Source organism: Sorex fumeus, unplaced genomic scaffold, assembly GCF_029834395.1.
Source record: "Sorex fumeus unplaced genomic scaffold, SorFum_2.1 ptg000051l, whole genome shotgun sequence".
In the NCBI taxonomy this organism is placed as follows: domain Eukaryota; kingdom Metazoa; phylum Chordata; class Mammalia; order Eulipotyphla; family Soricidae; genus Sorex; species Sorex fumeus.
In genome coordinates this window covers 26,941,588-26,955,084 of record NW_026606108.1, presented here as the reverse complement: position 1 = coordinate 26,955,084, position 13,497 = coordinate 26,941,588, and the positions used below count along the sequence as shown (strand labels likewise).

The 13,497-nt window shown below is 42.2% G+C and overlaps 1 protein-coding gene across 1 annotated transcript in view; it reads right to left on the bottom strand.

Annotated features, from left to right (window-relative positions):
• Nucleotides 1-476: 476 nt before the first annotated feature.
• The window catches only part of LOC130032813 (lamin-B1), a 44,875-nt gene continuing 31,854 nt past the window's right edge, over nt 477-13,497 (bottom strand). The window contains exons 9-11 of the mRNA XM_056124411.1: nt 8,229-8,348; nt 3,535-3,639; nt 477-744 (exon numbers count right to left, since the gene is read on the bottom strand). Coding sequence (XP_055980386.1) covers nt 703-744; nt 3,535-3,639; nt 8,229-8,348 — 267 coding nt within the window. The 3' untranslated portion in view covers nt 477-702. The remainder of the gene's footprint in view (nt 745-3,534; nt 3,640-8,228; nt 8,349-13,497) is intronic.

The following is a 13,497-nucleotide window of genomic DNA, read 5'->3' as shown; positions in this document are numbered from 1 at the left end:
TAAAAAAAAAAACACAACTAATACATTTTAAGAGAGACTCCCCACCCTCCTCCCCCAACTTCCCCGCATGAATTAAGAATCTAAGAGAAGTAACCATAAAACAAAGTTTTGCGGAATCCTTCATCCGAGTGCTTACATGATTAAGTTGATACTGCCTTCTTAAAAAATTTCTCTTTTCTACTAAAAAAAAAAATTTTTTTGTCGCCTTGATTGTTTATTACAAAAAAATTCAGTACAAAAGTTCGATATGTTGAAAAATGCTTCCCCCTCCCCTCACAGCACCGTAATATAGAGCAGAGAGTAATCAAGAGCAGATTGCTAACCTAGATGAAGCAATCTTCAAATTATATCCAGACACACAGTGGTTCATTGATCCTCCCCTCCCCTTCTCGTAGGAACTTAAAAACAAAAACAAAAACCACACGTACATACAAAAAACGTCAAAAATTTGAGGGACCCTTTCCAAACAGTACAGCTAGTTCAGTGTCAATAATTCACATCTTGCAACAAAGTGTATGGATATGATGTTCTTTTAAAAAACTTTCAGTGTCAAAAAAGTAAATTAAGGCCATCAATTCGCAGCTTTAAAATTCACATAAAGGAAATATAAAAATATTCTGTGCTTCTGAGAAGGCTCTGCACTATGTAGGTAAGGATTACCATACTTCTTGTATGTTGAGGACGACAGTGGACTGGAGAAGTTTACATAATTGCACAGCTTTTATTAGATGTTCTTGGGGCTCCCTGATGAGGAAACATAGAAAATTCAATGAGTCAAAGTATTTTAAAATAAGGCAACAAGGATACAACTAATCCTAATGATCTCACTTCGTAGGGCCCTTACCATTTCTCATTTATCCTTTCTGCTCTTACAGGTTTCCCTAGAAAATTCCCAACAAATTCCAAATGGTGATTCACAGTCAACTCAAACTGCAAAATTAGATCCCTAGGAATATTTTTCCTGATTGAGATCAATTAAATGAGAAATTCTGCTCCCTAAGTAACTTTAGTATGCAGCGGAAGCTGACAGCTGTACAACTCAGGAGCCAGGAGACCAGCAGACATCTTTCTACACCTCCAACAGGATGAGGGCTTGTAGGAGCTTCAACTTCCACATCTGGAAGTATTTGCACTGGGTTTGTCCTCAGATGAGAAGTCAAAAGGGAAACCTCTATCCAACTATCACAGCCTCACCTTTTAACTGCATGAAATTGGTGTCTTGAAGGTCACGGAAAAACCTTCCAGCAGTTCAAGGTCCCTGCGTTCATTCTGAGCTACAGGCAAAGCAGATGATCAACCCCCACCCCCATGAATCTGTACACTCATTTCCACCAATCGCAAAAGCTAAGCCTCAAGCTGCTCTTTTCCCCACCTCCACCTTCAAGTTCATTCCGTCACTATGGAAATCTCCCTCTCTAGGGACCCTCAGAGTCTCTGAAGTCCCCCTAAAAATAATCCTCACTGTGGTCTCGATCTCTCCTTGCTCCAAACTATGCAAAAGTTACTTGGCCTAAGCATCCCAAACTCTCTCAGCTTAACACCAACGTTTAACTCTCTTTCACAGAGTCTACAATCCTACAATACTACTAGAAGGTTGTATTGTGGGGTGGAGCAGGAAAGGTGGAGGTGGTTTGGGCCACCCAGGGAGTGTGGCGCTGTGTTTCAAACCCAGGGCTCCAGCATGCAAAGCCTGTACTCGAGTCCTCTGAGCTATCTCCCTGTCCCCTGGACAGATACCATCAGGGCTCGTTTCCCCTGCACGGAAGCCAGCTACTCTGGTTCCATGTAAAGGCTGACTGAGTCACTGTCTGATAAGAGACACAAACAGTATTTCATCCCGAGCACCCAGCTGAGCGCAACTTCATGAGTGACTTCAAACCACAGAATCACAAGAAGAAACTGGCCACTGAGCTAAGTGATCTGTTAATGCAGCAATACACAACAAGTTCCCAGAAAAACATCATCTGTCTTGAAAAACTCTTAAGAACTGCCCTAGAACTCCTCTTCCTTTTAAATACCGAACAAGCATATTTTCTAGAGAGCTTCTCAATTACTATTTTTATCCTTTATATTTTTTGGTTCTTGGGCCACGTTGTTGGTACTCAGAGCTTATTCATGGCTCTGCACTCAGGCATCACTCCTGGCAGATTTGGAGGACTGGAGTGCCGGGTATCAAACCCAAGTCGGCCATGTGCAAAGCAAGCACCTACCCGCTGTACTATCACCCTGGGCCACTTCTCAATACTCTTGCTGAGTCGCTGAAATACATCCTATATCATTGTTTTACCTCTGTCATTACAAAGCATCCCATTAAGAACGGGAAACAGATTTTGCTGGTTTCTTATGAATGCCAAGTCTAAAATTATCAGTTCTTAAACACTATCTAAGGTGGGAAGAGTTAGCAGAGTGAGTATGGCACTTGCTTTGACATGGCCAACACAAGTTCCATTGCTCCCCAAGCCCACCAAGAGTGATTCCTGAGTGCAGAGGAATATAATATAACTAATATTATAATAAAATCCACTTAATATAATCCACTTTGACTTTGTGTTTCTCAGCTCTGGGGTCCAAACTTGTTAGAGGAAAGTTATTTAGGGACAGAATAGGGCAAATGAAGTAAAATTAATATATCAGAAAGCTGGAGATTGTCTTATTAACAACAGGAAATTTTAATAAGTGATTAAGACTCAATTTTTGCTATAAACTAAAGACTCATTAGTTGTTAACAATTTCAATGTAATTAAAATCAAATTTGGAATTAAGAATTATTTCAAGTTAAGAATTTTCAAAAGTCTAAGTATTGGCTAAAATTTACTTGGCAATTAGATGATTAAAATTTTAATATAGCAATAATTGTTTTTGCAATAAGTTTGCTGTTACATATACAGCTTTGTGTGTGTGTGTGTATGTGTGTGTGTGTGTATGTGTTACTGGTACAGAACCCAGGATTATCTGCCACTGAGCAACACTCCCAGTCTCTAAATTTGTTTTCTAAATTTATGAAGATTCTGGCTCTTACATTAATGATCCAAACTCTCAGTCATAGAATTTGATCACATTTCAAAGAGACATGCTTCCCTACTTATAATAAATATGGCATATCCTATCATAACATACAAAAGACAAAGCTGAAATATGATTGAGAAAAAGTTCTTAAAAGAGTATTTTCTTCTAGCACTCTAGTATACAATCCTGAATATGCCCTCAGGAAAAACAAATCCACAGTAGACCAACGGGCCTGATTCATCAGGTAATAGGGGGAATAAAACTTTACCTCACTGGTTAGAGACTTCACATACTCGTTATAAATTTAAACCAGGGCCCAGGGAGATAGTACAGCAGGTAGGCTGCTTGCCTTGCATGCCACTGACCCCAGTGTGTCTCTGACATCACATATGCACCTTGACCACCGCCAGGAGTGATCCCTGAGCAGAGCTGGTATTAGCCCCCAAGCACCATCAGGTCTTATCCCCCCTGACTTCCTCCCCCCCCCCGAACCACAACCCCTGATAAAATTTAAACCAAAAATAATACCTGCTGGTGGAGAAGTTCATCCTCAACAAACACTTCAGCTGCCTCTTCCTCCTCCTCTTCTTCAGGTATGGTTGTCTTAAAAACTGTACTTCTTTGCGCAACCTCCTGAAAATGAGTACAGTTTGATTTCAAATTAAAGTCAAGCTTCAAGTCAAAAAGGCTATAGGAAAAAGGGACCTTTTATCTGCTTTATTTAAAAAAAATTACAAAATCAGAGACTGTTTTTTAAAAAGTGGTGCATCAGTAGTTTTAGCTACTGAGAGGAATTTTGTGTAATTAGTAGCAATTCTTATGTGTTCAATATTCCCTACAGGGGAGCTAGTGGTATTCAATTTGAAAGACATGCTGAGAAGTTTCCACTGTGCTTTTATCCCATTCTGTTACTCGAACCCTGTAAATGACTTGGGACACTAAATTCTTTATAACACGCAACATGAGTTCAGTTTCGAGTCCGTGGCTTAGCAAAGAAAAGGTACTAAATATACGTGAAGTGAAATGAAGATGGGGATGACTGCTGTGCTCTCAGGGGCCACAGCGGCAACATGAACACCTGATGGGCAGGAAATAACAAGCTCTTTTCCTTCCTTCGGGATCGGAATCAGCCAGGAGAAGAACACTCAGCAATGATACCCAGGTGACATGCCAAGGTGTGAGAACACCCGTGACTTGCAAAAGCACCCCCAAAAGCTTCGTTTCAATCTCCCACTGAAAGGCTGGCAGGCAAGTGACATTCGTAAGTAGGGGAGGCTGACTTGCACAGGCGCAGCCGTGCTTGCTTACATGCCAGGCCACCCCACCCCTCTGACAGCCAGTGAATGCATGTGTCTTCCTACACCAGCCTAAAGTCACTCAGGACAGTTCACAGAGGAAAACACTAAAATTACTGTGAGTAAAAAAAAGCCTTATCTGAAATTTTGCGACAACCACCTAGTTCAAAATAGCAGAGGAAGACAAAACAAAGCAAAACAGAGCCTGAGTGACAGTACAGAGGTTAAGGTGCTTGCCTTGCATGCAGCCGACCCCTGCCCCCTCCCTAGCACTGTCAAATGTGGCCCTAGCACCCATTCCCCCAAAAACACAAAACAGAAACACACCTTTGGGGGGCTAAAGTGATGGCACAGCGGGTAGGGCGTTTACCTTGCATGCGACCAACCCCGGTTCGATTCCCAGCATCCCATATGGTCCCCTGAGCACCACCAGGGATAATTCCTGAGTACAGAGCCAGGGGTAACCCTTATGCATCACCAGGTGTGACTCATTAAAAAAAAAAACACCCTTGTCACAGAAATGAGGCAATACATAAGAAATTCTGATTGCTGGTGCAGAATTCTGGAAGGTGAGATGTTTTGAGTCTCACTTACAAAATGTTAGTTCTGAGCTCAATCTATTTACAAAGAAACAAACAGCCACTTCACCCAGACTGCTTTAGCCAGTAACTGAAACCTTAGGTCAGTTCTCTAAGATATCCATCAGGGATAGTGGCATACAAAAGGGGGGAAAAGAGAATCTCAAAATCATCAGAATACGTAGCTTTCCTTGGGGTCATTAAAATCAGGAGATAAGAGTCCAAAGAAAATCCACCCCCGAAATGCCCCACTGCACACCTAGCAGCTCCTGAGGATACATGGGCTCCTAAGCCAGCAGGGCCCCGCCCCCGCAGCCACCACTGGGACCACCTGCCTCAAGGAAGAACCAAGAAAACCCCACCCGGCTTCAAGTTTACTTCACCAGAACTGCTTGTAACCTAAGTCTCCTAGCAAGCACCTTCCATCTGCAAAAATCAATGAACAATTTTTGCAGAACATCTATTTGGAAAAGTAGTGAAGTAAATAATGTCTAAAAACGTATCCAGGAAAATTATAAAACAAACTCAGAAAAAAGAATTGTAGGACCAAAAATTGTTTAAGCTCAAGAAATTACTACAAGTCAAGGTGTCAACAGATCAGTGTTGCTACCTACGACCCCCCTCCCCTTCCCGGCCTCCTCCCAGCGCCTGAGGCTCAGCATGGCAGGTCTGGTCTGTGGGGCTGAGGCAGGAGCGGCCTCTGCCTGCCTCTTCACAACAGGCTCCCACACAGGTGGGGAATCCGAACTCCCTCTTTCCTATCACACAAGCAGAGTGCTACACAGTGACACATATGACCTCCTGCACATCCAAATGGTTCAGTACACATATATTCTGTTACTTTTGATTTCTTTCATAGGAAAGCACAGAATTTTGCTGTGGTGACATTGGTACTTTAATTCACCCAGCACCCTCCTTCCCCCCCTTAGTAAGAGCCCAGCTTTCCTGAGGCTGCCCCTCCTGCCCCAGCCTATGTCTCAGGGGGCTAAGTGTATTCCAGTAAATGGCTTAAAGGTGGCATGAGAAACATAAGCACGGAAGAACCTCAGGAGCAGGTGCCCTTTCCCACAATTCCCCCTAGAAAGGGTAAACCTCCAGAACAGCAGCCGATATGGCTTCCCGAGGGAGAAAACGAGACCCTGAGGACACTATAAATCACTGCTCAGGTTCACTATTCTCTGGGTTTTGGGTTAAAGGGTCCAGATATTTCCATTATTTCAAAGCCAGTTTAAACAGGTATTTTGGGATTTCCAATGGCTAAGCAAAAAAAAAAAAAAAAAAAAAAAAAAAAAAAAAAAAAAAACCTGAAAAAAAAACTTGAGGGGTTGAAGATAGTATAGCAGGCAGGATGATTGCTTTGCATGCAGCAGACCCGGGTTTGATTTCTAGCACCCCATATGCTCCTCTGAGCCCTCTGGATTGGTTCCTGAGTGCACACCAAGAATTAAGTCGTGAGCACCACCAGGTGTGGCAAAGAAAACAAAAAAACTTGGTGACAAGATAGTACCTAAAACCATAGGAAACCAGTGTTCATTGTATAATTATAAACTATTTCAAATATGATCCGGAACCTAATAAACATGGTCTTTATTAACTAATAAATTGCCCAAAATGCTTGTCTATCACAGAAAGAACTATTATTAATTATACTTTCCCATGAAAGTTCATTGAAATCAGAGATAAACCAACCAGATGATCTACTATTCAGTGGTTTGAGTTACGGGAAACTTGAGCTTCAGTTAGCTTTACTAAAATGTCAGCCGTAATACCATCTCGTGACATATGCCATGAAACAGGCTTTGTTCAGATGCTACTGTATAACAGGACTTTTGGACCTGTTGTATCACAAATTCCCTCCTATAAGAATTATTTCTGACTTGGAACACATTTTACCCAGAAAAAAAATGGCATACATGGTGACTCAATTCCATGGCTCACAAAAACCTTATTTCAACTGCTTTTCAATCAGAAAAATCACTGAAAACAGTATTTTGAAGATGTTTATCTGCCAATTTCCCATTGAAGACTCCCTGCTGGGGGAACCTGTGAATATTCAAGCACTTGAGTAATAGCAGCAGTGACATCTGGACACAATTCCAAAGTACTAATGGCAGGTACTAGAGTTTCCAAACAGAACAGAGCAAAGATAAGATCCAGGATCCTGAAATCTGAAAATGGCTGAGGACATCTGTAAAGGACTCCCTTCCTCTGAGAACCTAACAGGGCCAGTCCCGTGTCACCCCAAATCTCACACATGCATATTCTGGATGTGTACCCTGGAGGTCCTGTGAAAAGCTCATATGCCAGGCTGGGGAGAGCCCAATGGAGCACAGGCTTTGTATGCAGGAGGCCTGGGGCCCAACCCCAGCACCACACAATCCCAAGTACTGCAGGGGTGATCCCCAAGCAGCATGCTGGGAGTAGCCCAAAACCCAAAATAAATCTACTGATTGAATCTGATGTACTAAATATAAAGGTTTATCCACTTAAGATTAGAAAAAAGAAGAAAAAAAATCAAGTGCCATTTTCCTTTCAGTCCCAGTTGGGATCCAGGGCGGTCTCAGTGGCAAATGAATTTCTTTAGAAAAGTGGAGCAAATGCAGGGACATTTCTCAAAAGGGACAGAGGGGAGGCCAGACGGGCACAGAACTTCCTACACGAATACCTCCCGTGATAATACTGTTTCATTTTCTCTAAATGTGAGCAGGATTTTGTTTTTCTTTTCAATTTACCTAGTAACCTGCCTGTTACACAGCCAGGAGAAATGAGAGCAGGTCTCGCCCCACTGTGCGCTGCTCTTGTGAGAAAAGCAGGCACCATGCACTGTGCAGCTGAGAGGCCTGGAGCACTCTCTCTCTCCCCTCTCCCCTGCCCCTCTCCCCCTCCCTTCTCCTCCCCCTCTCCTTCCCTCTCCCTCACAAGCACTCCACAATATTCAATCCAGACTTTTAGGAACACTATGAGTCACAAGATTAGTAACAAGTATTTACTAGAGGCTAAATACTGTTCTGAGCATTCCTCATGGACCGTCCTATTTATATTAAATGTTTTACCTTCATTTGAAAATGAGAAAATTAAGGGAAGTAAAGGGACTTGCCTAAAGCCACAAAGCCAGTGGAGAGAGGACAGATAGTGGACACAGACTCCAAAATCCATGCTCATTCTCAGCAGTATGATGCACACATACTTCATCACCCAAATCCAAAGGCAGTTTACTTAGATATTCACAGCAGTCTTAAGTCAAAGTGAAGCACTTTTTTTAATATTTCAATTTGATATCCAAAATAAATCACATATACAGGAGACATTTTCCAGTAAAAGGGACAGACAGTTGCTGATAAGAACATACCTCTCCCTGAGAATTTCTCAATATAACCTTCACGTCTTCACCAGTGCCCCAAGAGTTCTGGTTCTTCCAGATGAGGTCTGTGGGAGGACTGGCTGTGACCCCAGCATTTGCGGCCCAGATCTAGAAAATAAAAAGGACATCTGGTTACTCAGCACCCCCTCTCCCTCATGCCAGCAACGGCCACACAATGAGGAGACCAGAAGAGCCCGGAGGCGGGCTGACTGAGAATGTCTTGGAGTTGTGTCTGGGCTGCAGACTTGCTCTGTAAGGAATGGGAGTCTAATCCAGCCTATACCTCTGGGAAGATAACCCAGACCTTTCCAAAGCCTCTGTTTTCCCAAAGGAAAAACAAAGGGGCAGACACTGAACTCTGAGGGGAAGTAGCCTGCCTTCCCACGCTACTCCTGCACGTCAGCTGACACTGAGCAAGTCACCTTATCCCACCTTCCTTCGACCAGACCAAAGTGCCTAATACACAGGGGTTATTGTGGAGAACAAGCGATCACCCAGAGGGGTTGGCTCATTTACCAGGCGTTAGTTCTGTTAGTGCGCTACTTACTATTCTAGGGACTTCTGGGTCAGCAGAACGCGCCCCAGCAATTCTTTCAGCTGCCCACAGCAAGAATGAGGGAGATGACAAACTTCTCTCAAACCTGCAGTGCACAGCCTAGTCTAGAACACTGAACATGCTCTGACCCCCACCAAGGAAAACGTTTCAGTGTTCCAATGTCTAAGACTAAACTGAAAAGAATCCAGGAAATGGATAAACCAACTACCCAACGGCAAATATAAACAGTAGTAAATAAAACAAAGAAAATAATAACATTTTTCTTCTCACCAGCCATAATTTTAATATGTTTTTATTTTGGCAGAAAAGTCAGGGGCAGAATGAAGCAAACTTAAGAACACAAAAAAGCCAAGTGTGCAATTCTCCATGTCAGTGCACTTCTATAAATAAAACAGTCATTGTAAGGGCTACCAGGGATAACACTAAGATAAATGTTGGGTAGAGGGAACAGGCACTGTAATACTTGCTTTTCATGCAACCCACCCCAGTTCAATCCCCAATTCTGAGAACATCCAGGGATAACTCCTAGGCACAAAGTCAGGAATAGTCGAGAAAAGCCCTTGAGCACTGGCAGGTATGGCCCAAAAACCCAGAAAGGGAAAGAAGGAGGAAAAAAAGAAAGCCATTTCATAGCCCATAAACTGTTACACAATAAAGGGTTATATGAGGACAAAAGGAAGATAGGACATGGGTATAAGGGTGTGTATTTTAAACCGGAGAGAAAATCTATACGCTGCTATTATTAGGAAAGAGCCTTTACTTTTTAGTTGCTCACTTATAGCTCTCAGGACTATAAATATAAAGAAACAGTAAAAGAGCTGGATCAAGGCTCACTTTCGTATTACATGTAAGTTAGTGTTTTCTTCCAAGCAACATTTCAGTAGTCCATATGGAATCATATCATTAAATCTATTTTTATTTAAAGAAATCTTGATTGTGTTGAGATTTTGTTTGGGAGCCTCCCCTTTTGATATTGGGGGCTACAGGATGACACCCAGTGGTCCTAGGGAGGCCCTGCAGTGCCATGCATCATCTCCCCAGTCCCTGCACCTTAAAGAAGAATCATAAAGTGTCACTAATCTTATTGGGCAAGTTAACCTAACAATGTAACTAGACCAGACTAGGAAATGTTGAGGTTATCTACAAGTCTGAGGCTTAGTTGTTCTTTTTTATTGGGGGGGGGGGGGGAGGGGGGAGCAGATTGGTGGAGTTGATAGATCACTCCTGACTCTGCTCAGGTAACCATATGGGTTGCCAAGGATTGAACTACAGTCTACCATATGCAAGGCAAACACCTCTACGCTAGTGTACTATCTCTCTGGCCAAATTTTTTAAAATTTAGTCACCATGAAATTACAAATCTCTTCATGACTGGGTTTCAGGCATACATACAATTTTCCATCACCAATCCCTTCACCAGTGCCCCTCCCCTCCCACAATGCTCCTCCCCCTTTTCCTCCCTCCCAACAGTCTGCTTCTTGAGAGGTGCTATCTAACAGTGCCATAGGTAGGGTTTCATGCATGACATCACACCTTCAGTGCCTCCTCCTCCCATCTGAGGCACTCCACCACAGGCCTTAGGCCTTTCATTCCTCATGCCCCATCCTATCATCCAGCCCCCTGAGTGGCATGTTTTCTATTGAATACCAAGTCTCAAGCTCTTTATTTCCATTGTATTCATTATCCCACCGTGTTTCCTTATGTCCTGCATATGAGAGGGATCATTCTGTGTCAGTTTCTCCCCTCTGCAGAGGGAGCGCATCACTCAGCATGATACTCTCCAGGTCCCTCCATGTGGCAGCAAATTGCATGACTCTTATCTTTTCTTATGGCTGAGTAGTATTCCATAGTGTATATGTAAGCATAGTTTCTTATCCAGTCATCTATTCCAGATTTGTCCTATTGTGGACAGTGCTGTGAGAAAGAACGGTGCACATGTCCTTTCTCCATTTATTTTCTGGGTCTCTGAGGTAATTTCCAAGAAGTGGAGCTGCAGGATCCAATGGAAGTCAACTCCTAACTATTTTAGGAATGTCTATATTGTTTTCCAGCAAGACTGGACCAATCAACATTTCCACCAGCAATGAGTAAGAGCCCCATTCTCCCTGCATCCACACCAGCACTGGCTTTTGTTTGTTTGTTTTGCTCTTTTTGATGTGCAACTGTCTCTGTGGTGTTAGGTGACATCTCATTGCTGTTTTGATTTGCAGCTGTCTGATGATCAGTGATGAAGAGCATTTTTTCATGTGCCTTTTGACTATTTGTATTTCTTCTTTGAGTATGTTTCTGCTCTTATCTTCTCCCCATATTTTGATGGAGTTGGATGGTGTTTGTTGTAAAATTCTACCAATGTCTTATACCGGACTAAATTTTTTTATGTTGATCAAACATTGAAATATTTTGAAAATGTTGTACTAAATAAAATGTATCATGAATGCTTCAATCTTTTATGTATAACTATAAGAAAAATTTTAATTACATATATTTGTCTTGGGCTGGAGCGACAGCACAGTGGGTAGGGCGTTTGCCTTACACGTGGCCGATGCAGGAGACCTGAGTTCGATTCCTCCGCCCCTCTCAGAGAGCCCAGCAAGCTGCCGAGAGTATCTTGCCCGCACGGCAAAGCCTGGCAAGCTACCCGTGATGATTTGATATGCCAAACACAGTAACAAGTCTCACAATGGAGACATTACTGGGCCTGCTCGAGCAGATCGATGAACAAAGGGAGGACAGTGCTACAGTGCAGTGCTATACTTCTTATTTCTGTTCTAGTTTTTAAACTGATCTTTGCTATTAATTGCATTGTACAATTTTAAAGATCACTTATCACCACTGCCATGTTCCAAAGACATTCTTATCACATTTAATACCAGCAACTATAGGGAAAAATGCATTATATTATTTTACATGATAATTGAGTTCTCCACTATACCTAAAGAACAGATAACTATTTAGCCCCTAAGGAACTATATCCAGTGGAAAAAGTAGATGATTGGCATAATGGTTTCACATTAGAGAGAGAGCACACTCGAATCTGAATCTTCTGAATTAAAATGTCAGATTCTTTCCACAGTATGTGGCTTTGATAAAACACCTAATTGAACTCAGCAATTTTCTCTCACTATAATAATTATTAAAGCAAAGAAAGGATAGTGTAGTTGGTTACCATTTTTATTCCCATTTTTACCCATTACAAAATCAGCACCTGATATTTTCAAATGTAGCATAAAGTACTGTAAGAACACTTTTTAAAAGACAAGTTCTAATCTGTTTGAGCCTTTGAACTTAAACACAGCTTGAATCATCATAAAATCTTAAATGTGCTTAATTTTTACAGAAATCGATAGAAAGATACACATCTACATTCTACATTGTTTGGATTTGGCTTTTGGTTTTTCTGGGCCACAACCAACGATGCTCGGTGCCTATTCCTGCATCTGTAATCAGGGATCGCTCCTGGCTGGCTTAGAAGACCTTATGAAACGTCTGGGACCAAAGTCGGGTCACCCGTGTGAAAGAAAAATGCCCTGCCCACTGTACAATCGCTCCAGCCCCAATATCTCCACATTTTAGTAATAGAATTTTAAGAAAAGAGTATGCTTTAAATTCTGAAGTACCTCTATTTACAGCCAACAGCACAGCCCCAGGCATTGAGCAGTCCAGAACACTTTGTACAGTAGACCAAAGTTACCCTGATATGGACTGTTTATTAGGAAATTTTTATCAAAGTAGAAACTGTTGTATCTTTTACACTGCATTTATAAAATAAACCTTTTTCAAAGTTAACTTGGGAGAGAACGTATAGGGGTTAAGATGCTTGCCTTGTGGAACCAAATATATACTACAGCTGGTGGGTACTTGCCTTGCACACAGCTGACCCAGGTTCTATGCCTGGCGTTCAGTATGACCATATTGGTCATATTGACCCTTTGTTCTTGAACACTATTAATTTAAAATTAAAATTCCTGAAAACTGCCAGGAGTGATCCCTGAACACAGAGCCAGGAATAAGTTCGAAACACAGTTGGGTATAAACTTCGTATGTGACCATTCCTGATTCGATTCCAGCATCACGTGAAGTCCACCAAGAATTACCAAGATAGACTCCTGAGCATCATCAGGTGTGGCCCAAACAATATTTCCTACCAAATTTTATTCTTCATAATGCAACAAACAACCAATGACTTTTTGTTCAAAACACAGGCCCCTCCCCTCTCACCACATCCTAGCTTAAGGGATATAACTGACTAAAGTAATGTCAGAACAAACTAGCCAGGTCCATGGTGGCAGGGATCCCCCAACAATACTCAGAGGACCATGCAATAACACTGATTGAAACTGGGTCCTTCTCATCTAAGCATCATGCCAGGTAAGCTCTCTAACCCTCTGTGCAATCTCTCTGCTTCCTGAAATTTGTATTTTTAAGGTATGATCTAGCTCTAATAGCTTTGTACACTCAAACATTAGCTCATGAATTATACCAGTTTACAAGTATCAAGAGACAGGTATTTTTAGATCTATTAAAAGAGAAAATAGGGGCTGGAGCAATAGCACAACAGGTAGGGCGTTTGCCTTGCACTCAGCCAACCCGGGTTCGATTCCCAGCATCCCATATGGTCCCCCGAGCACCGCCAGGAGTAATTCCTGAGTGCATGAACCAGGAGTAAACCCTGTGCATTGCCGGGTGTGACTCAAAAAACAA